This window comes from Trachemys scripta, chromosome 2 (assembly GCF_013100865.1).
Source record: "Trachemys scripta elegans isolate TJP31775 chromosome 2, CAS_Tse_1.0, whole genome shotgun sequence".
NCBI lineage: Eukaryota > Metazoa > Chordata > Testudines > Emydidae > Trachemys > Trachemys scripta.
This window is the reverse complement of record NC_048299.1, coordinates 220910090-220936175: the sequence shown is the minus strand read 5'-3', so window position 1 is coordinate 220936175 and position 26086 is coordinate 220910090. Positions and strand designations below refer to the sequence as shown.

The window sequence follows — 26086 nt, the reverse complement described above, 5'->3', positions numbered from 1 at the left end:
GGCCTTGGGTGTGTAGGTTGCTGTTCTTCTAGGGGCCTACAGAGCACAAACTAGAGATAAGGGAGAAGCACATTTATAGTAAATAACACTATCCTCATTCCCATTTGGGTTTGCCTCAAGATACTGGTAGATGGCTAAAAAGGACACAAGGAACACACACTGACAAATAAGCAACTGAGAAGCTGTGATCATATTACACCAGCATTGCTTTATTGACCCTTACTGCCTACAAAATGGCAAACTGACTAAAAGATTGTTCTGTTGTTCATTTTAAAGTCCTTAATGGTAACATGACTGTATCTGAGACCTTAACATTACACTTCTTTTGGCGACCACCCAGATTTTAGAAGTGTGGACAGAAGTGCTCCGAAATAGCTCAGGTCCTTTGACTCAGACAAAACTCAGGGTTGGTTACAGGCAACACCCTCAATGCCTTCACCTCCACATGTTATTCAACATCTACATAAGCCATTGGGAGAACTAGTGAGACAACACAGGATGAAGTGCCAGCAGTTACATACAATGCCCAGCTCTGCATCTCTTTTACATAGAACATGAACAGCATCGTCTTCCAGCTTCCACAATACTCATCTGAGATCTGCATTTGTATAATGAGCAGCTGGCTAAAGCTGAACCCAGGTAGGACTACGGTGATGTTGGTAGGAAAAGGGAAGCACTTTGATAAGCTTGCCTCCTCTATAATCCTTTCCATTTCTACGGGCATCTATTCAAAGATTGTCAAGTTGTTCTGCAGGTATGGCCCTATCAGTGCTCTCATTAGTTATCAAATAACTACGCTAGCAAAAATGTCTGCTGCTGTCTGGCCAAAGATTGTGCCCCATCCTTTCAAACACAGACCTGGCCTCAGTTTTACTGGTGTCGTCAACAACCATGATGTTATTGCAAGTCTTGTGATATATGGGTTTATCTTAAAGCTTCAGCTCACACAGTCATGTTATCATGGGAGAATCTTTCCTTTTAAAAATGTTTCTAGCTGCCCAGAATAACTTGAAAACAAGATCCCAGAAGGCTCAAAAATCAAACGGCAAATAAAAAGAACCCAACATTTATTACTGTATTGTTTAAAAATCTCATGAATNATTGAGAATGTATGTTTCTCAGAGGTAATATATCTGACTTCAAGTTACATACATCAGAGGCAGGTCCTTGGTGACAATTTATACCAGTTTAGGATCAGACCCATAATATATAACAGCTATTGGCAAAGTTAGAGACAACTGGAAGAAAGTCATCTCAGGAGTCAGTAAAAAGAAGAACAGGAGCACTTGTGGCACCTTAGAGACTAACAAATTTATTAGAGCACAAGCTTTCGTGGACTACAGCCCACTTCTTCGGATGCAGGAGTCAGTGTTCTCTATGATCACAGGAATGCAGGAATTGGCCTACTGCATCAGACCAGAGGTGCATCTAGTCTAATATCTTGGATCCAAGAGTCATCAGTACTAGTTATTTAACAGAAAGGTGAAACTATATATTGGACAGTTGTGGAATAACTAGCCCATAAATAATTTTTCCCCCAATTCCTGTCAGTTACAGGTTGGCTTATGGTTAAAAGTATGACAATTTATATCCCTCAGGTTTTTTTTTCTGTCTAGTCTAACTGTGGATATTCTCATTATCCATATAAATGTTTAATCCCTTTTTTGAATCCTATGAAGATGTTGGCCTTAATTGTGTTTAGGCATGGAAGGACTAGATATTGATTAGTAAATGTTGGTAAACGTCAATTCCACCATAAACGCACAGACCGATGAAAAAATACGTCCATCAATAATAATCAAAATGTACAGGTAGGCAAAGAAAGAAAAGTGCTGCCTGAGAACTTATTAGAGTTTGATTTAAGGATATTTACTTTGGATATTTTGGCATGTGATGTTGACAATTTGTGTTTTAATGGCTATAATGCTTTACCTTTTTTAATCTCAATGTCTACTGTCATTAAATAATTGTTGTCTCACTCCCCCATAGTCTGCCCATGCATAATTTCCTGTAATTGCAAAAAATTAAATAAATGCTTAAACCCCATATTTTGCATAACGGTGAACATTTTAATCAATAAAAAACAAAATGCTTAAAAATAAACATAGATATTATCCTTTGAAATTACAAAAAAAAAAAAAAAATTGAATTCTGCCAAGCCTAATTATATTTTTGGCAGTAAGTTCTACAGGTTAACTATCCTGGATAAAGCAATGAGGAATCCTTGTGGCACCTTAGAGACTAACATAAGCCAGTGGTTCCCAAACTGGGTTTTTTTAACTCCTGGGGGTTCACGAAATGTTACAGGGGGTTCTCGGGAAAAAATTCCCTAATGGCGGAGAAAGCTGTCCCTAGGGACCCCGGGCAACACGGGGCCAGCAGCACGGAGCCTCTGGACTTCCAAGAGCTAAGAAAATCAAAGCAAGCATATCTATCACACGAGGAGATTTAAACTTCAAGACTCTTTATAAGAAATGGAAAGAGTGGTGGATATTTTTTGCTGTTTTAAAAATTAAATAAGCAGCTAGTATTGTTTTTAAAATGATTATGAAGAACAAGTTTAAGCTTTGTTGTAACATGCGTTGTTTGCCTGGACTGAATGCTTGTGTAGGAGGAACTCTTTGAGTTGACTTCTTAAATACCTTCATGTTGTTTCACATCTGATACTCCTTGATGAAACATAGGAGCCTTGTCTTATAACAGGCTTATTCAAAGTGATACAAGCTACGAAAGTGAGATCTTGGAAGAGTGTTGCCGTTTTCATAATGTAATAAAAATACTGTAATGATAAATAATAATTAATAATAAATAGTGTATAATAAGATTGTCTAAAAACAAATTTTATATTTCCAAGTTCACTGCTTTTATAATTTATACTTAGGTAAAGGAGAAAATCCCTGGAAATATTCATTTTTTAGGAGGGGGTTCACTAGACTTGACATTTTAGTGAAAGGGGTTCACAGGTTGTTAAAGTTTGGGAACCACTGTCATAAGCATTAGTGAGCTAAAACCCAGTTCATCAGATATTACATTCAGACCAGTTTTTTCTCAGGGGAGACCACTTACTTCTTAAAAAAAACAACAACAAAACAAAAAACCCCCACAAAATTACAGGAATCAACAGTTGATTAGAAAAAACGGAAGCTTTTAAAGCATTTGTCTAATGATTTTCCCCAATAGACATTTTTTTCATTCATTCATTCATTCATTCATTCATCAGGTGAAATGGGTTTTAGCCCACGAAAGCTTATGACCACATAAATTTGTTAGTCTCTACGGTACCACAAGGACTCTTCGTTGTTTTTGCTGATACAGACTAACATGGCTACCACTCTGAAACCTACTGCCCTGGATAATTTTCTATACCTTAAAACCAGATCTCATTTACTGGGCCATAAGTTTCAAAATGATGGATAACTGGAGACCTTAAAAGATAATGCAGAAAGGATCATTCATATGTTTTCAAGCATAAAATATATGTTTTGTAATTTAAGAGGTTTTAAAGCAGGGGTAGGCAACCTATGGCACGCGTGCCAAAGGCAGCACATGAGCTGATTTTCAGTGGCACTCACACTGCCTGGGTCCTGGCCACTGGTCCAGGGGGCTCTGCATTTTAATTTAATTTTAAATGAAGCTTCTTAAACATTTTAAAAACCTTATTTACTTTACATACAACAATAGTTTAGTTATATATTATATACTTACAGAAAGAGACCTTCTAAAAATGTTGCAATGTATTACGGGCACACGAAACCTTAAATTAGAATGAATAAATGAAGACTCGGCACACCACTTCTGAAACGTTGCCGACTCCTGTTTTAAAGCCTGCTATGAACACAAAGTCAATAAGAGAGACTTACCACAACTATGTATCGAGGCCTAAATTGGATGGTTCCAAACAAACCCAATATGACAATTATTATTTGTAGAAAATTGCCAAGAATAGGAGCCCACTGGAAGCCAAGAAAGTCAAAGATCTGCCTCTCTAATGCAGCCAGCTGTAAGGAAACACATAACAAGATATTAACAGTTTAATTTGGGGTTAGTCATAATATTTGTTATTTTTATGTCATTGCATCAGACTCTACCAGATTGACTTTGATTGGAGTTCTGTGGAGGTTGCAATTCTGGGTGCTGGACTGATAACTGAATATTTTTGCTTAACTCATATACCAATTATTTTAATGATGGGGCACATAAAAATATTTCTAGTTACATTGCCCCCTGGCTGGTTTCAGTATTGTCTCACAGCTTAGCAGATAAACAAAGACTGGTAAATTCTCATACAGAATTAATTTGTCCTGGTCTGCTGGGAGCAATGTTTGATGATATTTATTTATTTAAATACAAAAATTGTTTCAAACAGCTATCAGTATAGATAATGTCTTCGCGTTTCCCTCACGGTTATCATCATCCTCCCTCCCCTATTTCCTTCATTTTGTTGCATCTAGTCTTAATTATATTGTAAGATGCTTGGTCTCTCGCTATGGGTTAGATTCTTACCCACTCTTTGGCCTATTTACACTGTGTAAAAAGGTCAGAGCAGCGCAGATTGGCTCTTAAAGCCCCAAATCCAGCTAGGGGAGAATTTCCCTGGTATAGGAACTGAGGAATCTGGCTGTGCTCCAAGGACCTCGTCTCAAGCCCTAGCATACGGGACAGGAAGGCTGTGGTAGCGGCAGGGCCACAGCATGTAGTGCTGTGGAGGCTGTGGGCAGCACTGTTGCCCAGAGGCAGCTGGGAACAAATTGATGTAACACTGTTAGCCCTTCAGGGCTATCTAAGTTATGCCAGAGATCACTTCGGCATACTACCTTATCTCCCCTCCTCACCTCCCCTCCTCACAGGCTGCAAGTCTGTGCTGTGCCTCTTACAGGAGCAATATAGAATTTCACCCTATATTTTTGTAGAACCCAATGGCATCCATATCAAGACTGGGCCATCCAGATGCTACTATACATTTAAAACCATGATCTTTGCTAGCAAAAAGTCTGGACTAGAAACCTCCCCCTCGCCCCCTCCTTTGCGAATACAGTTTTTAAACACCTTTGCAGCAATGTTAGTATTTTGACTTTCCAGCACTCACTCTTGACAGTCCAAAAATTGCTGTAAAGATACTAAAATCAGCTTTTCTGGCAATGCACTTGTTGAGGGTTAAATCTGGTTCAATATTTTTCCAGATGTAGCAAAACATTTTTGAGCATTTAAACAAAATCCCATGATGGAATTTCTATGCATGCCAGAATTTGTTACACTTGATTTTATTTATATTGTTACATACCCTAAAATTTACCAAAATATGCACTTAAAATATTGATACTTAGGCAGATGGAGGGTGTACAGTCCTATGAATACCAACCAAATCAGTATCACATGTGGGTATATCATTTAGTTAAAACATTTTATTTTACACATAATGGACCGTATTCATTTATAGGCTTGGAACATGTTTAGCTGAGAGTGAATCTGGCCCGTTCTCTTTAAAATTCAGCCAGTTGTACCTGTTAGGAAGATCTCATCTTTCTGGCCTGGATCCACAAAGGAACTTAGGTGCTGCCACACTGAGCATAACTTTTAGGTTATACTCAGGAACAATACTGTAATCCATAATGCCTCAGTTAGGTGCCTAAGTTTCCTATGTAATGAATGGGGAAAGAGAGGGGACTAAGAATGCAATCCACAAAAGCTAGCATACTAGTTTGGGAACTGTCTAAACTAGCCACTGGAAAATCATAGAGATAGGCTCCTAAGTCCAGGAGGTTGCAGAGAGGCCCCTATTTCTGCTAGAGATCCCCAACCAGGAATTCTTCTCCTGGAGTCAGGCAGCTTAGGTGCATAAGCCATTTCTTGTGAGAAAGTTAGGTGCCTGTCTCACTTTGCACAAAATGGCTGGAAGAGGAGGTGACCACTTTAGCCCTCCGGTCAGAGCATTCAGCCAGGATATGAGACACCCAGGTTCAATTCCCCCCAGCCTCCCTGGCTCAGAGGGAGAAAAATCTGAATAGGCATCGCCCACAGCTCTCAGGAGAGTGCTCTAGCCACTGAGCTATGGGACAATCTGATGTGGGGGCTTCCTCATTCTTACCTGTAGAAGCTGTTTCACTTCAGAGAAATAATGGAGAAATAATGACTCTATAGTCTGATGATTAGAAGACCCAGAGTCCAATCACTCTGCTCCAATGACTAAGTATTTCTCCAAAGTGGAACAGTTTCAGTAAGAGATTAGGGTGAACAGATGTCCCCAATTTTATAGGGACAGTTCCTGATTTTTGGGTCTTTTTCTTATATAGCCTCCTATTACACCCCACCCCCATCCCAATTTTTCACATTTGCTGTCTGGTCACCCTATAAGAGATTGAGGGAGCCCCCACATCAGAACATTTCATAGCTCGTTGGTTAAAGCATGCTCCTTAGAGGTATAGGAGATCCCTATTCAAATCCTCTCTCACCAGGAAGCAGAAGGGGGAATTGAAAGCTGGTCTCCTACATCCCACAAGAGTGCTCCAACCCCATGGGTTATTCATTATAAGACAGGTGTCAACACCACTCCTTCTCTGGCCAGATTTTGAATAGGACCTGAGCCAACAGGCAGCCTCTGAACACACCTATTGGATTGAGCCCTGTGGATGAGATAGGTGCTCCTCCCCCTATCTTTCCCTGGTTCATGGAAGCATTGGGAGTTAGGCAGGAGATAGGCATCCAGATGCCTAAAGTGTGGCAGCAGTGTACTTGCTCATAGGCAGAAAAGTTAGGTGCCTAGGAAACTTTTTCAGTGAAAATTTAGGTGCCAAGTAACTTTAGGCTCCTACAGGTTAGGCAGCAGCTGAGCAGAGGTTTGTGGATTGCAATGATGCCTAAAACGTGGACTTAGTTACCTAAGCACCTTTGTGGATCTGGGCCTCTATATACAGCTTGGTTAATATGTTACATCTAAAATAATTAAATGATTAAAGGTTGGATCCTCAGCTGGTGTGATTGTTGTGTGCCTTTAAAGTCAATAGAGCCACATGGGACTTACATCCACTGAGCACCTGGCTCAATATGGATAGGTGACAATTACACTCACAATAGATTGTTAAGAAGAGGGAGCAGGAAGGGCATGTAGAATTCCCTTCTCTAGTAAGCCAGATGGAGAACTCCCACCCATCTCTTTAGCTTGGCATGTGGGGAGCAACTGACTCCTATAACTCCCTATTCTGCTTGGCTGTTGGGGTGTGAACACCTCCTGGTTCTATCTGCTTTAAACTCTGTATCTATTCTCCTCACTTAGTTGCCTGCTATCAGCCATAGAAGTGTAAAGGCCAAATTCCTGAACACAGCAACTCACCTGACCATCATTTGTTGGGCTGTTTTCTCCTATTCATTAAATTATTTGTTACTATCCCTGAAAACCATAGAATGCATTACTGGTGAAGATCTACAGAAAGCTTGAGAGGAAAGGGATGGGTAGTACTATTGTGCTGTTTCAAAAATCTACCCTCTTCTAGGTTATAAAACCTTCTTTGTGCATTTGGAAACTCCATAGCACACTGTGGGCATTACCTAAAACAAATAACTAAATAACAATAACAACACTAATGGTAACAGAAGGACAGCATTTCTAGTTCAAATGCACCAAGTGCACTAAAAAAGATACAGTAGCTACTATTATAATTTCTATTGTGGTAGCACCTAAAGTAATTCCCAAACAGAGATTAAACCTTTAAATACAGTACAAGCAACTCATCCAGACAATCCCTGCTCCAGAAAGCTCACAGCTTGAATTTAAACAATAAGGTACATGTGAATAAGCAGACAAATGGGGGGAAGCAAGTACGAGGATATGGTAACAGTAGGAACAAGTGGGTTTGCATAAGTAGTAGTTTCAGTGGTCACAGGTGACCATCAACCTAATCCATGCCGGGTAGTAAGGACTGGTAGGTAAAGAAAAGTTATAAGGAGGAATTTGGAGCCATATGCTTATAAGCTAGTTGACAAGTCACCAAAATACTTTTGCTGATAAATGCCCTTTTGCTAAATAGAAATTTTCACAAGAAAATTTCTGCTTTCATCAAAAATCTGAAATTACAAAACCCTGATTTTTTCCCCAGTTTTTGGGAATCAAAAAGAAAAACTTTGTGGTGTTCAGTTTTTGAAAACCAAAATTTTTCGGTTCTCAGGTAATGAAAACCAGAAAAAAAGTTAGTGAAAAATATTGATGAAAACTTAAAAATTACTTTCTTCAAAAATTCACAGATGATAAACTACATTTCCCACCTGCTCTGTTTGTGAATGACTATGCAAATCTTGCATCTGAAGAAGTGAGGTTCTTACCCACGAAAGCTTATGCTCCCAATACTTCTGTTAGTCTTAAAGGTGCCACAGGACCCTCTGTTGCTTTATGCAAATCTTTGTGTTCTTTAGTTACCAGTGTTCCATTATAGTAGTTATAAGGATGGAAGGTCCACTCCTATGATGAAAAGGGCACTACTGCAGTGAATGGAGACACCAGAGAGACTAGCAGCAGGACACCATAGTGGGATTATACAAAATCTATTAATAAAAATGAGTCCTATTTTTGACTGGATTTTTTCTTCTATGTTTCATTAAGTCTGTCTTACCTTTTCCTGTATCTGTCTTCCTACAAAGTGCACTGAAAGGGTACTGATTGGCTGCAAACCTGTGCCGCAATAATATTGCTCAATAGTGCTCAGTCATTTTCCTCTGGCCTCTGCCAAACCCATTCCATTTTCTGTGTTGAAAACCAGAAAGAGATTGGGTTTATATTAATTCAGAGTCTTACTTGGTTTGATGAGATGAACCACCTCAGAGAAACCTTATTTCACTTGCAATGTGAGTGGGGAGGAATTTTCAGTAACCACATATCTTGCTTATGATGATGCAAAATAAGGGGTCAGACAGCAGTAAGGAAGGCTATATGAGAACTACAAAATGTAATCAGACCACATGCCTGACTGTAAGCACCAACAGCTAACCCCCTATGGAGCACAGTCCTCCAATAATTGTTCAGTCCTATTATACTTTCCAAATACAAATTGGAGCTTGTCTGGGTGATGAGCCACCACAGCAGACTTAGGAAGTCAACTTTTCAAAATGAGTGTGAAAATTCAATTTCCTTTTCTGTCCTCAATCTCGGGGATAACACTCAATTTTACATTATAAAGAGAAGACCCTTATTATAAAGGGCACACTAGTTTGAGACCAGTTATTACAAGTTCTACACCCTTCAGAATGGAAAGTGCCAAATTGAAAGATTTTGCATTTAAAGAAGGATACTTCATAAAGCCTTACAATAAAATGTTTACTTTCATAATACCAAGCTAAAATGGCACTATTTAAAAACATCTGTGGCCCTGATGTATTGCACATTATTGGGTTTATAATACTGGAAATGTATTATCTTTTCTGTATTTGAAATTACAAAACCACTTAGCTGTTTATGTAGAAACAATGCATAATATTTAACAATGTATACATTTTATTTCTAGGATGCTTGCTTTCAGCAGCAATCTATGCACCATACTCAAAATCTACCAAGAAAGAGTAAAGTTAATTAATTACAACTACATCGACATGTGGTGTCAAAAGCTTTCTTGAAATAAAAATAGTTGTAAGACTCCATTAAAATATTCAAAATCTATGACCTTTCGCAACTATGTTTTATGGTTCCCCAGTCTTAAAACAAAACAAAACATAACAAAACAAAATAAAAAACAAATGAACATCCCTCCCCCATGAAAGTATAGGCCAGAGAGTTTAAATTTCAGGTACAATTCTGGAACTTGTCTAAAACAATAGAATGGAGAGAATGAGAATCAGTATTGGATGATGATGATGATTATTATTAATAATAATTATTAGTAACATGGGTTTTTCTAAGGCACTACTCCTTGTAGTACTTGAATGCCAGTGGTTGTAAAAAAATAGGTTTTTCCAGAAACAGCAACAAAACTATCTGCTTCCCTTTCTCCCTCTAGATTTACTCTGTCATTTAAGAACTACCAGATCCTGCCACAAGGGCGGATGCTCCCAACTTGTTATCACACATGGCTCACTAGAAAAGGGGAGTCTTACAAGATTCATGCTCAACCCGCCTTTAGGCAGTACTGTGTTCTGCAGCCATCAGAGCTAAAATAAAATCCCATGCAGTTCACCTGGCCTCCTTGTAATTCAAACCTGAGTTCCACCATGGCAGACCAATCTGGTAATAAGGCCATCAACAAAGGGGAAATGTCTGATATGTACTCCATGTTATTCATTTCCTGTGATTGCTGGGTTGCAGACATTGATGGAAGATCCCATCTACTTTCTATGTTAGCCTTTTGCCTCTCAGAACCACAGAGCATTCACAACAGTGTTTGCTCTGCTGCTTCCCCCTCTGTGCTAGTGCACTAGTGAAGCTAAATGTTTAGGTTACAGTGCCAGAGCCACCTTTTTCTTGTTTAAAGCCGCTGTAACCGAGTAAAAAATGTTTGGCTTATCCAATATTTAAAATTCAGAATCCTTAAAATGCAGCGCAAACAACCAAAGCCAGAGATACAACAAAAATTAGTTGAGTCAGAGACTGAGCAATGTCAAAGGACGTGCAAAACATGTTTTGAGTACATATTCTATTCTCCTACTTCACCTTTAGAATGTTACTAGTGTGCTTGACTTTGATGAGACGCACAGTATACAGGACAATGTAAAGTATAGATGGAGCAAAGAACATTTGGATCCAAAGTATGAGAAACTCCAATAGGATATTCAGTGGTAGTTGAATGGTCTGACTGCTAAACTAGCTTGTCCAAGTGAAGTATTAACTTCTGGGTGATTTTGAAAAGGTCTGTCCCTTATAATAACCAACTAAACAAAATCATTAAATAATGTGGCATGAAGGTTATTGAGATTCAGAGAGCATTATGTGGTTCTAACTAAATCGCTATTGTTTGCAGTAAGTTCAGCTGCACTGGACACAAGAAAAATCACTCGTCTTCGGACAAGTTATTGTTAAAGAAAAGGAAACTGGTAGTATCATATCAAAAGTGACTTTGCACTGCCGGTCAAATGGGTAATTGGCTGTCACTTGAGTGGGTGTAAGGGACTGTGGGTAACATATAATACAAAAGAAATACATGACATTCTTGCTGAAAGAACTTGGTACAAAGAGCAATGACAAAGGTTAGTGGAGGCCAGAACACAGAAACAGTGAAAGAGAAAAGCAGATATAATACAATAAATGTATTAGTTTTTTTAAAAGAGATTCTGTGATTCTAATGTAATGCTTTTTGCTCAGAGCTCAACTAGCAAAGCTCTCTTAGGGGAAATCTCAGGAATTGGGCAATGGTCCATCTTCCAACCTCTTCTCTGAAATAATTGTTGAAGGAAGTAGGTACAGCCATAATGTTACAGTATATACTATATGTGTGCTAAAGATGTTACAAATATTGTACTTATGGTGAAATAAATATGGACCTCATTAGGAAGACCTGGAAAATTAGCATACCGCATCTCATCATTACCTCACAATGTTTGTTATTTAGGTTATTTCATTCACAGAAACAATTATTTGAGAACATAATAACCTAAGGAAGAGGTACAGAGCTAGAAAGTAATATGCACTTAGAGCTTAAATATTCAGTTATTAAAAAAAACCCACAACACTGTATCAAGCTTTGTCTAGAGAAAATTACATTCATGCCAACATCTAACCAGACACTTATTTACGGTATTACCCATGTTCTTTTAATAAACAGATATTATAAAGGAGAGATATTTCTGCATATATTATAGCCGTGCAAGTTTCAGCAAATACATTACGTTTTCTTTCTCTGTGGCTACCAGGATGCTTTGTGAATCATTTCTCTTATGAGACTAGTCATTTCATGCTTTTGTGTACTGTTAACACTCTTAATTCATAACCTGCTGCAAATATAAACCAATGACAGACCCTTAAGAGACATATTTTCAAAGGCCTCAACACCCACGATTGGAGCCAGCATATATGTCATAATGGGAGCTTCTGGATGCCAATCTGTCCTTATTGGGCTGTCTAAACAGGAATTGAGCTCTTTTGAAAGTTTGGCTTTGCAAGAATAATTATATGAGACTGAAAGGGACCTAATTCTTAACATGTATTTTTCATTATATTTTGATAAATACTCACTGTTTTTATAGCACTGCTTTACATACTATTAAGCAAACACAAAATAAAGTGCCATATATTCTAAAATATTGATCTTTCAATAAGGCTGTTCTTAGAAGCATGACATTTTCTGAATTACGTGGACTTCAAAAAGTTTGCAGCTACCTTGGTGATGTCAGTGCAGCCTTATAATGATGACTTTTATAAAGAAAAAATTCTGCACATTTAACATATTGGGCCTGATCTTTCACTCTTAGCTCAGGCAAAACTCCCACTGAAATCAGGACTTCAGGACCAGGACCAGAAAGTTGATAGTAAATTATTTTAGAATCACACCAACCAGTGCAGAAGAGAGAATCTGTTACTAGTTGTTTCCTAATGCCCCTTGATCTCAATGACATGAGAGCTGCATCAAACTAGGGTTACCATATTTCAGCAAGCAAAAAAAGAGGACGGGAGGAGCCCCGCCCTAGCCCCGCCCTTGCCCCCCCCACTTCCCGCCCCCCCAGAACCCCCAACCCTCCCCCCGTTCCTTGTCCCCTGACTGCCCCCTCCTGGGACCCCTGCCCCTAACTGCCCCCCAGGACTCCACTCCCTATCTAAGCCTCCCTGCCTCTTGTCCCCTGACTGCCCCAACCCTTATCCACACCCCCACCCCCAGACAGACCCCTGGGACTCCCACGCCCCATCCAACCACTCCCCACCCCCTGACAGCCCCCCCCAGAACTCCCAACCCATCTAAACCCCTCTGCTCCCTGTCCCCTGACTGCTCCGATCCCTCTCCCCACTCCTGCCCCCTGACAGCTCTCCCCCCGCAGAACTCTCAGCCCCCCACCCCGCTCCTTGTCCCCTGACTGCCCTCTCCTGGGACCCCTGCTCCTAACTGCCCTCCAGAACCCCAACCCCTACCTAAGACTCCCTGTTCCTTGTCCCCTAACTGCCCCCTCCTAAGACCCCCCCAACTGCCCCCCAGGACCCTCCCCCCTACACCCCCCCCCCCCCCCCCGCACAAGGGCGGCTCTCCCCTGCAGCCCGGTCCCCCCGTTTCTTGACTGCCACCTCCAGAACCTTCCTGCCCCCTGGCCCCCTTACCCTGCTGCTCAGAACAGGGTGTTGGGCTCTGTGCGAGCTGGACACGTGGCTGAGCTCCCCTGCACAACAAAACCCGGTCCCTGGCCCTGCACAACAAAACCCGGTCCCTGGCCCGGACCGGGCTGCAGGGGAGAGCTGCCCTTGTATCAGCACAAAGTGCTCTCGCTCCCGTTTTGCTACGCTGCATGGCAGAAACCGCTCCCAGTTGCAAAAGGGGAGGGCTGCACTTTGTGCTGATACACTTGCTCAGAATGCAGGGCGGATCCGGCTCCTCTACAGCTGCTCCGGAGTCCAGCCCGGGACTTTCCTGCAGCCCTCCCAGCCGCTCGGTCTGCTCTGCCGGGGGAGGGGAGAAATCCCGGACATTGTGAGTGCTTTACAAATTCCCCCCGGACGCTATTTTTAGTACAAAAAAGAGGACATGTCCGGGTAAATCCGGACGAATGGTAACCCTACATCAAACGATCTTGCACCCTAGAACACTGCATGTGCCAGTATAATATACCAAAGCCTGACTACTACAGCTGTACCAAATAGACACTATAAAGATGCAGTTACAGTCCATGAGTAGCCCGGACAAGGAACAAGCCAACTATTGTAATAAAAACCCAAATTGCCAATTCGTCACAGAGCAGTGATTTAAGATTGAATTTCAACCCTCCAATGAAGCCGTAACTGATCCCAAAACACTAAGATTGAGCCTCTTGGATGGTTGACCTATACAGTCCCACAAATAACTGGAATGAATGTGCATATAACGGCATTTAAGACTCCCTTGGTTGTTTTATTTAAATGCCAGCACATGCACAGCAAAGGAAGACATAAGAGATAGGTTATGGGTTAAAGGATCTTAAAAGTTCCCTATATTTTTATGTACAATAGTGTTCATGTAAAAAGATGAAGATAAAGGAGAAAACCTGTTAAAATATGTTTGCTGTGTAATAATAATTTACAGATTATATGGCCTTAATCCAAAATCCAGTATATATCTGTTCATTATATTGTATCCATTCATTTAGTTATATTCTAAAGTCTCCTAGGTAGTAGATGATTTTTGTTCTTTAATTAGCATATTTTGCACGTTATAAGGAACCCAATAAAGTCATTGAGCTTTAAAAACACTAAGAGATTGTGCTTTAGAGTATACACATAACTTGCCACCAAAACGAACACCCATACTGAGTGCAGGGAGGGCATCTAGCTAGTGCACAGTTCTTTGCATAATAGGGGCCTAATCAAAATCCTACTGAAGTCAATGGGAATCTATTGATTTCACCGCGCTCTGAATCAGACCATAGTATAGGGGGTGGAGAATAGAAACAGGTCAGTTTTGGCCAAGAACATGGGCCAAACTTCTAGCCTTATGAACTATGCCAAGGAATTTTTAATGTCTATTCAAAAGCTTGGTTTTAATGCATCCTCTGAAAGGCTTAAAGTAAATGGCATAGTGCCTGAGGAGGATGCAGAGTGGAGACCAACCCAGCTGAGATGTAAGCTTGTGGTTCCAGCGGGTCGAGGTTTGCTAAACCTGAATCTTAGATCAACAAGCTCTCTCCTAGGTATAAAGTGAAACGTTGAACATTTTATAATAAAAATGATGCACACTGTGTCACCCTCCATATTAGCATCCACAGCAGTAGGGAATCTGCCTCTCCTCTTCTTTTACATTCCACAGAAACCTCTCTACCTGGATTCTGCAGAGATCCTGCTTCATGGAACAGGGGAAAGTAGGGAGGGGAGCCACTTGGTTTCTCCAAACCCAGGGGGGAAAGCAGAGCAGGGACCCGAGTGGGGGGGAGGGATATTTCTGGAAACAAATGTGATGGGAAAGGCCCTGAAAGCATGTGAGCACCCCCTCACCTTCCCCATGCCTGTAACAGAGCTAGCGTCCTCTCTTCCTGTGTAGGGCAGAATGGGATCCCACCAACTGCACTGCAGTTCACCCCCATGTGCTGCTGCCATCAGAACTCAGACATAGCCCAACAATAAACCTGACCACCTAGCTTCTCATTCCATTTGGCTGAAAGGAGAAACCTGTCTGACATTTAATCACTAGCTATTTCTCCATAAAACCAACAACTTCCAAGTGCTTCCTGTTTACAGTAAAGTAACACCATCCCTCAGCTTTCAGTCTCATGGTTTATTTAGCTTAGGATATGAGGGGCAGAAAGGTCAGCGGATGCCCTCTGGGCCTCCTTCCCCTGTGTAAATGAAAGCATTGCTACAACACTCTGGCAGCACTGCTGCAGCTCTTTGATTTAAGGACAAACCAGCTGGGGAGTAGTACATTTCTAACTTCAACCTTCCTCATCTCCCGTTCTCCCTCTCTGCCTCCCTGCAGCTCTTCCTCCCTCTCCATAGGCAGCCAGGCTTGTCCCTTCTGAGGCAATTCAGGAGGGCAGGGGAGAAACAGTTGGCACTCCCACCTCCCAGCAGGAAGAAAGAGAGAATCCCCTCTAGAGCAATCTGCTGCAGCAAGACAAGTGAGGTTGTCCATTATGTTATAATTGAACTGATCAATTTCCATTGTTAAGAACATAAGCTGAACCTACGCAACCTAAGGCAGCATAATTTAGTGCATCACCATTGGGGAAAAAATTTAAAACTTCCTTTGTTCATACTTCAGCATAATAAAGAATACCTAATGCTTCCAACACATTAGCCTGCTGTCTGCTGTTACCCCATAAATTCTGATAAGCATAACTGAGGATCTGGATCGACTGCCACCAGCAGGTATCCCCTAATTTTTATGGGCATAGGCAAGCTCTTTGGAGGCTGCAAATGATTATCTGTGGCATGTTCTTTGCACTACATCTTTTTCATTTGTTGTTTTCAAGTACCAAAATTTCGTATCAGATATCTAATCCTGCAGCTTTGACACACACACAGCAACCCATGAGCTGTCCTGCCAGCCACTATCAACAAAAAGTAGGGCAGCTGGTCTTTTTTAAACCTCTTTCTTTTGCCAAGTACAAAAGGATGAAATTGAACAACAGCTCAACAAATTATTTTGACTCAGTGTTATCAGAAGTAATTCACCAATGGTATCTATCTTACGAATAATTTACTGTTGAGAACTACACTTTATAATGCTTTCTGCAGAAGACTTTCTGTGGAAAACATGGGGAGGGTGGAATGAGAACTAAATTCCAAGAAATATGTGTTATAAGCTTATTACATAACTGGCAAGAGCAAGGTAACATGTTAATACACAGATTAGTGTCAATGTGTTGACATTTTAATCCTATTACTTTGGAACTTTAGATATAAAGGTTGTAAAGAGCATTCTTGTACTGACTGTAATAAGAAGGATTTTACAAAATCTGGCTATAAAGGTGCTACTCTGTATTCTAGCACAGTATACTCATAGGGCAAAGAAGTAAACTTAATCACCTATGAAAAGCTCCTCATTCTCCCAAATAGGGAATGTGAGGGAGGGAGGGAGGGATTTAGGGAGAGAGAGAGAAGCTAAAAGTGCATGTATATCTCATATGAATGTATACGAACATCCTGGTAACCTGTTAAAAATAATGGGAATTCTGAGGCAGAGGGTATCCTTGGACAAATACAGAAGCACATAGCTAGAGAAAGAGGTTCAGCAAGGTAGAAAAACAATGCCCCAGCTTAAGTCCTTCTCTTTTGCATCTGTTATTAAGGTCTGATCCTGCACTTGTTGAAACCAATGACAAAACTCTCATTGACTTCCAAAGTGCATGCTAAAGAATTTATTGAGCTGTATATGGAGGATTCAGCTCTGAAAGGTACTGAATGCTTCCTAGAAAGTTGTCAATAGAAGCAAATGGCATTCTATGCTCAGCATCCTGCAGAACTGAGCTAATGATAAGTATATTAGCATTCTTTAACAAAACTGATGCTGTGTTTTGAGAGGAAGATGGACAGTGAAGTCAATCCCTTTGTTGTTTCACTGTTGACCTAATTTTGAAAATGGTGTGATATTGCTTGAGATATGAAATAGTGTCTATCAAGCCTCAGGGTATTTTTGCTAGCAGTCTAAATCTGATCAGAGATGATGAATTAATGCATAATCAGCCCCATAAAACCAAATATTTAGGAATAAGGAAATGCCACTTTATAAAGACACTTTGATAAATCAAGAAGTACATACGATTATCATACTCTACATACCTGCCACTTTTATACATTTTAATCACAAATGTATATAAATAGTTAACATTATCCCACGTATTTTAATTTCTACATAATTTATGTTATGATGAATTATTTTGCTACTTCTCCCCCTGCACAACCCTCCACCATCTGGCTTCTCTCCCTATAGTGACCTCTGTGGCAACCTCTATCGATTTAGCAGTGTGCTTGCGGTGTTACTACAAACTTTATCTATTCCTCTCCTTACCATCCATGGATCTAGCTGTTATCTGCCTTTACCTTCACATTTCCAGCCACACTCCAATTAGCTGTGATGCTGCCTTTTAGCGTGCAGTATATAAAGATAGGTGGTGTTATGCAGTAGAACTCTCCATTTACCCAGCAATGTTCTCCCCATTCATCTCAGATCTTCTCCGGAAGTTCTTTTGTTAATTTCTAAGTTCAGCTGCCAACTCAAAGTACACATACAGTAGAATCTCAGAGTTACGGATACCTCGGGAATAGAGGTTGTCCGTAACTCTGAAATGTTCGTAATGCTGAACAAAGTGCAGTTTGGGCTCCAGATCCAGCAGCTGACACTCCAGGCCAGGCTTTTGCATACTTTGATGTGTGATTGGACAGGATGGACTGGGACCGGAGGCTCCCTGCTGGCCCTACCTGACTCCGCTCCAGAAAAGAGCAGAAGAGAAGTCCTCCAGGTGGCCTAGAGTGGCTGTAGGGGAAGCAGCCAATCAGAGAGACTGCTGGAGTGGTGAATCAGGGGCGAGGAGGGCCATATAAAAAGAAGCAGCAGAGACAGAGTAGTCAGTTGCTACCTGAAGCTGGAAGAGAGAGGACCAGGTTTCTTGCTGGGAGGAAGAGCAGCAGGACCATGGACAGTTCAGTGCAGGCAGGGCTGAGCCCCTGGTGGGCTGCTGAAGACTGAGGATAGGAGGGAGAACAAAGAAGGAGCTCTTAGGAGATCTTTAGGGATCGAGCAGGGACTGAACCCAGAACCTAGCCAGAACAAGGGAGAATACTGCGATGGACCCTGTCGGTCTGGTTAAAGACTGAGCCTGGGGGGGAGGTTGCCAAAAAGGATACGCCAATGGAGGGTACTGCGATGGGCCCTGTTGGACTGTTATAGAGGACAGTGTCTCCAAGAAGGAAGCCTTGGCACAAGGTAAAGACTGTATACCTCAGAAGGGGTTCGTTCATTCTGTTCCACCTAGAGACAGCGTGTGTGACTCGACCGGAGGGCTGAGTCACTGAAGACCTGCTTAAGAAACCATTGGCTGGGGTAGGAGGGTGCTCATGAGAGGTGGGTACCACCTTGTTCCAAAAACTAAGAAACAGCTTGACCGGGGGTGGGGGGGGCAGATGGTTCGCAAGAGGCAGGTGCTGATCCTGTTAGTGATGTTAACAGTTAGTGTTTTAATGGCTTATAAAGATTTACCTTTTTATACCTCAGTGTCAACTTTCATTAAATAATTGTCTGAGCCCACCACCACCATTACTTTCCACAACTGTGAAAAATTAAATTGATAAAAATTTAAAAAATGCTTAAGACCAAACATCAACATTATCAGTCAAAATTATAAAATAAAAATCAAGTTCTGCCAAGCTGATAAGAGCATAAGAACAGCCCTATTGGGTCAGCCCTATGGTCCATTTAGCCCAGTATCCTGTCTTCCAACTGTGGCCAATTCCAGGTGCTTTAGAGGAAATGAACAGAATGGTAAATATTGAGAGATCCAGCCCCTGTTCTCCAGTGTCAGCATCTCAGAGTCAGAGGCTTAGGGACAGCTAGAGCATGGAATTGCCTACCTAAAAGTGAGATAGGACTGCAAAGTACACTATTATATATTCAAATAGCTATAAAATAACTGAGTTCTGTGCAGCATCTTCTCTAGGTCAGAGTTGAGATACTATATGGCACAGCCCATTTGCAGATATCACATGGTACTAGAACTGACACACTGTAAAAAAGGTTCCACACAGTCAGTTTGCAGCTTGTAACAGGTGCCACACAGATACCCTCAGATATCATCCAAGATTGTAAAAGCTGCCACACAGAGTAAACTCTGAGAGATTAGACAGGCTTGCAAAAAACTAAGATCAAAACACAGTTATCACTTGAGAACTGGCCTACAGTTTCAAATGGGCATGTGAAAAAATGCACAAGCAAGTCCTCTGATGTGTGTGGGCAAGTTGATTTTCTCACACACACTCATTTTTTTTTGCATCCCCGCAGAACTGATTTGGTAGCTTCAAAGATTTGATCATATACGCTCCATCCTGTTCGGTGCTGAACATGGGTTGTGGTAGTAGCCATGGCAGAGGGATAGCGGCCCAGCTACTTTGTACCAATGCACCAGGCCAAGAAGTATTCTTCTTTCACCTCAATTTATTATTTGTGTTGTTAAGGTCTTGGTGGATGTGGAGATGTTTATTTTCCACGATCCTCGGGAATTCCCAAAGGGTTGCACCATCGTGGTGAATGGATGGAACATGAACATCTTCCCATCCACCAAAACCTTAACAACATCCCTCACCACTGCTTGAAGTCGCGTAAGCCCTTTTGGACCCAGGTATTTAACTTTCAACAATGCAACTTCAACCCTGATGAAACTTGGAAAGCCGAATGGAGTTCACAAGAAGCCACAAATAGACACCCCATGAAAGACCTGGCACAGAAGCTCCCTGGCTTTGATCTCCCATGAAGCTCATGGGCAATCCAAACCACATCCACACAAACCATGGCAGATGCAGATACTTGCTGCACAAATGGAAAATTAAAGACTCTCTGGTGTGCAACCCAGAACTGACCAGGGAACATATAACAATTCAATGCCCGATTCACAAATACAAAGAGGCATCACAGCAATACACTCTGCTATTCCAGACACAATTATCTGGCTTAACCATCTAAAACTAAACTTATAGTTGTTGCTCTACCTTTACATCAGCTATATGAAGAAGATTTGTGTTGTGGCAGTGTTGATAGCCCAAATCAGGATCATGGCCCATTGTGCTACGACTTAGAGCTGGTCAAAAAAGCTCTTTTATCCCCATAAGAAATATTCACTCACAATTTTTTTTGTTAGAATTTTTAAGTTTTCAACAGAAAATTTCAAAACAAAATATAATGAAAATTTTATTTCATTTGAATTTGAATTGAATTTTTTTGTTTTGGTTGAATTTTGGTTTTTGGTTTTGAAAAGTTACAGAATGAAAAAAGAGAGAAGAAAGTGTGTATTGAGAGGGAAATCTTGACAATGATTATTTTATTGCTCCCAGTGGAAAAAAGGGAAAAGGGGGTGGAATTAAATTTATGATCTCAAAAATTCAAAATTTTGAAAAGTCATTTTTCAAGAAACAAAATAAAAATTTCAGTTCAACACATTTTCCAACCTATGTTCAATATAAACCTCTGGTTTTCTGTGGGTTAGAATTTGATACTTTGCTCTTAAATGCACTTTCCATCCAAGGGTCTCAGAGCACTTAACAAACATTAATGAATTTATTCTTACAACAGCTCTAGGAGGTAGGCAAGTAGCATTCACCAGAATAAGCATTTTATTTTAGCCCATGCCAAAAGTCTGTGTCAGGGCCAGGAATAGAATATAATTCTCCTGACACCTACTTGTCTAGTTTAGCCACAAGACCATTCCTTAACCATAAAACTATGGCTCTGCTACTTTGGGCTGTACAGTAATGAGCCTATTTAAAATAGGTCCACTCAGTTGCACCATAAAATTGCACATGCTCAATTTAACTACATATATAACCAGATGTGAATGCAAATCAGGTATGTGCCCAAGTAAAGAGTTCTTGAATGCATCCACTTTTGAGTCCATGTATCTTTTTACCACAAACTGCATTTGACGCCTCCCAGAATTATTTTTGTGACTACATTTAAGGCTTGATTTTCAAAAATGCTGAGCACCCACAACTCCATGTTAAGACCAGGTAAGCTGTCGGGGTTTAGTGCTAAACATTATATATAGTCTGGGAGTACAATATACTAAAAGCACATTCTGTGGGCAAGTTAGTGACAGAAAAGTAAGGGAGATGTCATTTGAGTTGTAAAAATCTACAGAATCATAATTTCAATGGTGTCACCCTCTGCAGGATGGCAGGGGGAACTCGATGGCCCCCACCATTGCAACTCCAAGCTCCAGGACCTCCTATTGGTGGAAATTTTGATAGTATAGTGTTGTTGGAAATGGGCCAAGTTGGGTATCATTTGAAAGCTCTTTCTCCCATGAACACAATGGTACCAAATGTGACACACCTAAATCAATTATGTTGATATATATTTGAGAAAATGTATAAAAATCAACATTTTTAAAAATTATACGTTAACCTGGGGATGCATTGCTCACATAAAAGACATTTATCTTTGGTAATCCTAGAAAAGTTATCCTTGACATGTAGGACTGAAAACATTTATTCATCAAAGTCATCATCAGTGTCAACTCCATCTAGGGTTCTACTGCTAGACACATTGTCACACTGATCCTCATTTGCTCTGCACTTGCATATTTCCAAACAAGGCAGGCTGCTGGCCAAACATTTGTAGGGTGGTGAGCTCCTGGTATTTGCACACGAGCATTTATCTGAAGGACTGATTCAGAAGTGCATGCTATTTCACACATAACTGGTGTGATCAGTCCTTCCTCCCAGATCCATTGATTCTTGGTAGAGGAGGGTAGTTTTGGATGCACTCACAGAGCCATCCCACTGCTTGATGATTTGCCGTCTTGATAAACACACCCGTTATTGATATTAATTTTTCTGAGAGAACTGAGTTATCAGTGGGGCTAGCAGGTATGACTGGCAGTATGCATACACGGGTCATTCAGTCTGGTACTTCATTTAGTGCCAAGTTAAAGGCTGACCAAGTTGGAATGTACATTTACCCTGAAATCATGTGGTATAGTATGTCCTGGGGGTCCAGATCACTTGAGGATATGTCTTCTCGTTCTTCATCTGAAGCCATACTCATGGATTTTTGCCTCCGGAGTGCATCCCACCATAACCAAGTGAGGTCAAGATTAGTGAATGTAGAAAGCTCTACTATAGTCACTTTAACTGGAACTTCATGGAAAACTGGACTTCTTGGCTTCAGAATTTCTGGCCATTGGTAGGAAAGTAAGGGAGTCAGAAAGCTCCTTCAAGGATTGGTTCTTTGCACTTGAGACTGGGACTGGGACTGGTCCTCATTAATATGCTTCTGATAGTAGACCATAACCATAGCATGCTGTGTCTTCAAGGAAATTTAAGTTATTGGGAGCACAAAATATAAACCTACCTTTGATTAGGTCTGGGGGAAGATAAAACTCTTCTTTCAGTTCCATACAATGAAGAACCTCATTAGCAATTGCAGTTTCCAAGTGGAGTACTTTGTTGTAGTCAGTGGAGGAGTGGCTGATGTGCATAAGCTACATGAGGAATTTGCTATGGATTTTGGAATTAATTGCTAAACCAACAGCCAATAGTAGTGATAGATCACACGTATGTCACACAGTTGTCATGTAGGTGATGAAAACCTACCTTTCACTCAAGCACTTGTACATGAGGCTTTGCGATAAAATGGCAGCCTGGTGTTCACCTTGCTTACTGTCAGATTTGCTGCTGCTGAAGTCACTGCGACCACAGATACACCTCTTAAAGAAGTAGAACAGATCACATGGAGTCATTTTTTCAGGTTTGGCATTAGCTATGTATGCCTGAAACTCCCATGTGTTCTGGGACAAAATCCTTTTCCATAAAAATTTAGTAGCTGCACACAGTGTCTACAATTTATTGTTGATATCAGCACTTTCTTCTGGTTTTTATAGCACCATGTCTTTTGCAGCTTTTAAGGATATGTGCTGAGATTCATTTCTGTGGATAGGACTGATACAAATTATGTCCCTATCCCACAGTTAATCTTCAATAAATGTTTTAAGAGCCTTTCTGCTAAGCATTTGTTCCTCTTCAATCCCTTTCAAAGCACATATTTTCCTGTACTTATCCTCTGCATCAGCCATCACTACCACTTCCCAACCATTAGAGCCTCTGTGAGGCAATTTATGAACTCCAAATGAGTCGCACAGTTTGCAGTAGTAAAATCAGTAATTGCTTCTGTTGCTTTTACCTTTTGATGCATCACATTCTTGGAGTGGGGCTCGATGTGGTATGCAATGGCCTATACCTGTGGGTCTTTTGGGTCAATGTACCCACTTTACTTTCCATGCAATGTTCTTAATAAGAGTGACTGCTTCATAGTTTCTCACCAGTTTCATGTATTGAAACTGTGCTTAATGGATACCTTCAGGTTTCCAGCTTACCACAGAAGAAGCAGGTGTTCTTCTCAAAATGCATGCGATGGGACCCAGTCACCCAGTACAAGTCAAGTCTCCCACAGCTGGCACTTTTCCTGGCCCATTCAACTTCTTCCTAATGCTCAATGTACTTCATTTCCAACCTTGCCAAATTCAGTTTATGGGTGCACTTCTTATAGCACGTAAGATAACTCAGAGCGTTGTGTTTAACCAAGTCCTCCAGAGTATCCTCCAAAGATTCAGCTACTAGTCGGTACACTTTCGTCTCCCCATTGATACCTAAAAATGATCAAGACCAAAGTAAAAACAAGGCTTTTGTAATAAATTACTTTGAGATTGTAATTAATTATGTTATGTAACTATATGCATACCATTTGTGGATGGATTCCAGCAATTTCTGGCTGGATGCTGGCATCTTAACCAGTGCCTCATAACTCTTTTGGCACAGTAAACAAAGCGGATTATCAATACCATTGAACTGCTTCTTTCTTTTGCCAATGATGGCAAATCAACTTGATTTATAGTAGTCTGTAACATTAAAAAAATTAATCAGGTATCTTGTTCTGATCATTAACTGATCACACAGTACTGTCAGTCAAGAGCCACAATTCTACTTTGTGAGGGTTATATGTTTGACATGCCTTTCTTAAAGTATAATTTAAAAAGTTGACTTTTGAATATTTCCTTGAATTCATATCTGCATAATTGTTCTAGGTTTGTTACGTTTTGGTACCATTGTGTTCATGGGAGAAAGGGCTTTTGAATGATACTCAAGGCAACCCATTATCAAAATTCCCAATGACTGGAGGATTTGGAGATGGAGGTGGAAGGCAGTGAGTCCCCTCCTGCCACAATACAGAGGGTAGCATCATTGAAATTATGAGTCTGTAGATAACTACTAATCAAATGACACTTCCCTTACCTTTCTATCACTAACTTGCTCATAGAATTACACGTTGTCCCAGACAATTTGGAATCAAAACTATTAATTTCCCTATCCTAGTGTGTATAGCTTTGTATTTTTCTAAGCTGAATCTTACTTTGTCAATTACCAATATTCATAACATTTCTAGCTCCCTCTGTGTTAATTTTCTATCTTAATTGTTGTTTACAGTTCCTCCCAATTTAACTAATTATCTGTCAATTTCATTAGTATGCTGGGTCTCTTTTTTCCCTAGACCATTAGTGAAAATATTAACTAAATGGAGACATAACAGAGTCTGCAGCAAAACTAGACAGCTCCTTGTAACTCAATACTCCGCCGTTTAACATTACCTTTTGTTAGTAAGGCCTGGTCCACACTAACCCCCCACTTCGAACTAAGATACGCAACTTCAGCTACGTGAATAACGTAGCTGAAGTTGAAGTACCTTAGTTCGAACTTACCGCAGGTCCAGACGCGGCAGGCAGGCTCCCCCGTCGACTCCGCGTACTCCTCTCACGGAGCAGGAGTACCGGCGTTGACGGCGAGCACTTCCGGGATCGATCCAGGATTGATTTATCGCGTCTAGACAAGACACGATAAATGGAACCCAGAAGATCGATTGCTTACCGCCGGACCCGGAGGTAAGAATAGACGTACCCTAAGTCTTCAGCTAATTTTCAGTCTATCTGACAGTGTTCAAATACAAGATTATTGGAATGGTTTGAATATTTTCTGTTCAAGCAGGTATTAACTGAACCATTATAAATCATAAGAGGCCAATTATTGAACAATGGAAATCCTAGTAATACTATTTCTGTAATGGTATCAATACAATGGAATCCTAATAATGAAACATTATAATGAAAGCAGTGCAAGTTAAAAAGTGAAAAATCCGAAAGTCCTTACTCAGGGGAAACTGCTGGCTACCAGAAAGTTTTGCATGAGTGACGTCTGAGGATTTGGCCTGATGTGTTACATGCAATAGCAGCACAAGCAATATTCCAAACCACTCAACTCTTAAAACATGGCTGTCCTACTCCATATCCACAGCACAGAACTGAGTCACCAGCGATGAAAGCCTTATTCCTATGGAGAGTGATCCTCTGCCCATCGGAATCAATAGCAAAGCTTCCATTGGCTTCAGTGGGCCCATCTTCATGCTCATGGCTTTCATCTCTCATGCTGCAGTGTTTAGTATTCTCTCCCTGCACCCAGTCCAAAGACTTTTTCTCAAACAACCCCTTTCTGGTGTTTCAGAGGAACCTTCCTGCTCCTTAGCGGTTGACGCAACCTAATAACTGCCGTTAGCAAGAAAAGTAAATAAACTCATTGGTAACATGAAAATCATTGGTAATAACTGTAGCTTTTATAAATGCCCCTTTGAAATGTATGTCATCAAGGATCTCAAGCCAGAGATTTGTATTGTTGCATTGGTTTCTTATTGTTCAGGTAAAATGCAGACAGCATCAATTTCTCATTCAACATTATCCAGGGAAGAGCTGTATA

General features: G+C 40.7%; 1 protein-coding gene across 1 annotated transcript in view; it reads right to left on the bottom strand.

Annotated features, from left to right (window-relative positions):
• NKAIN3 (sodium/potassium transporting ATPase interacting 3) overlaps positions 1-26086 on the bottom strand; it is a gene marked incomplete in the record, with an annotated part of 447880 nt that overhangs the window by 207522 nt on the left and 214272 nt on the right. Inside the window, 1 exon segment of the mRNA XM_034762991.1 lies at positions 3861-3998. Within this exon segment, the coding sequence (XP_034618882.1) occupies positions 3861-3998 (138 nt within the window).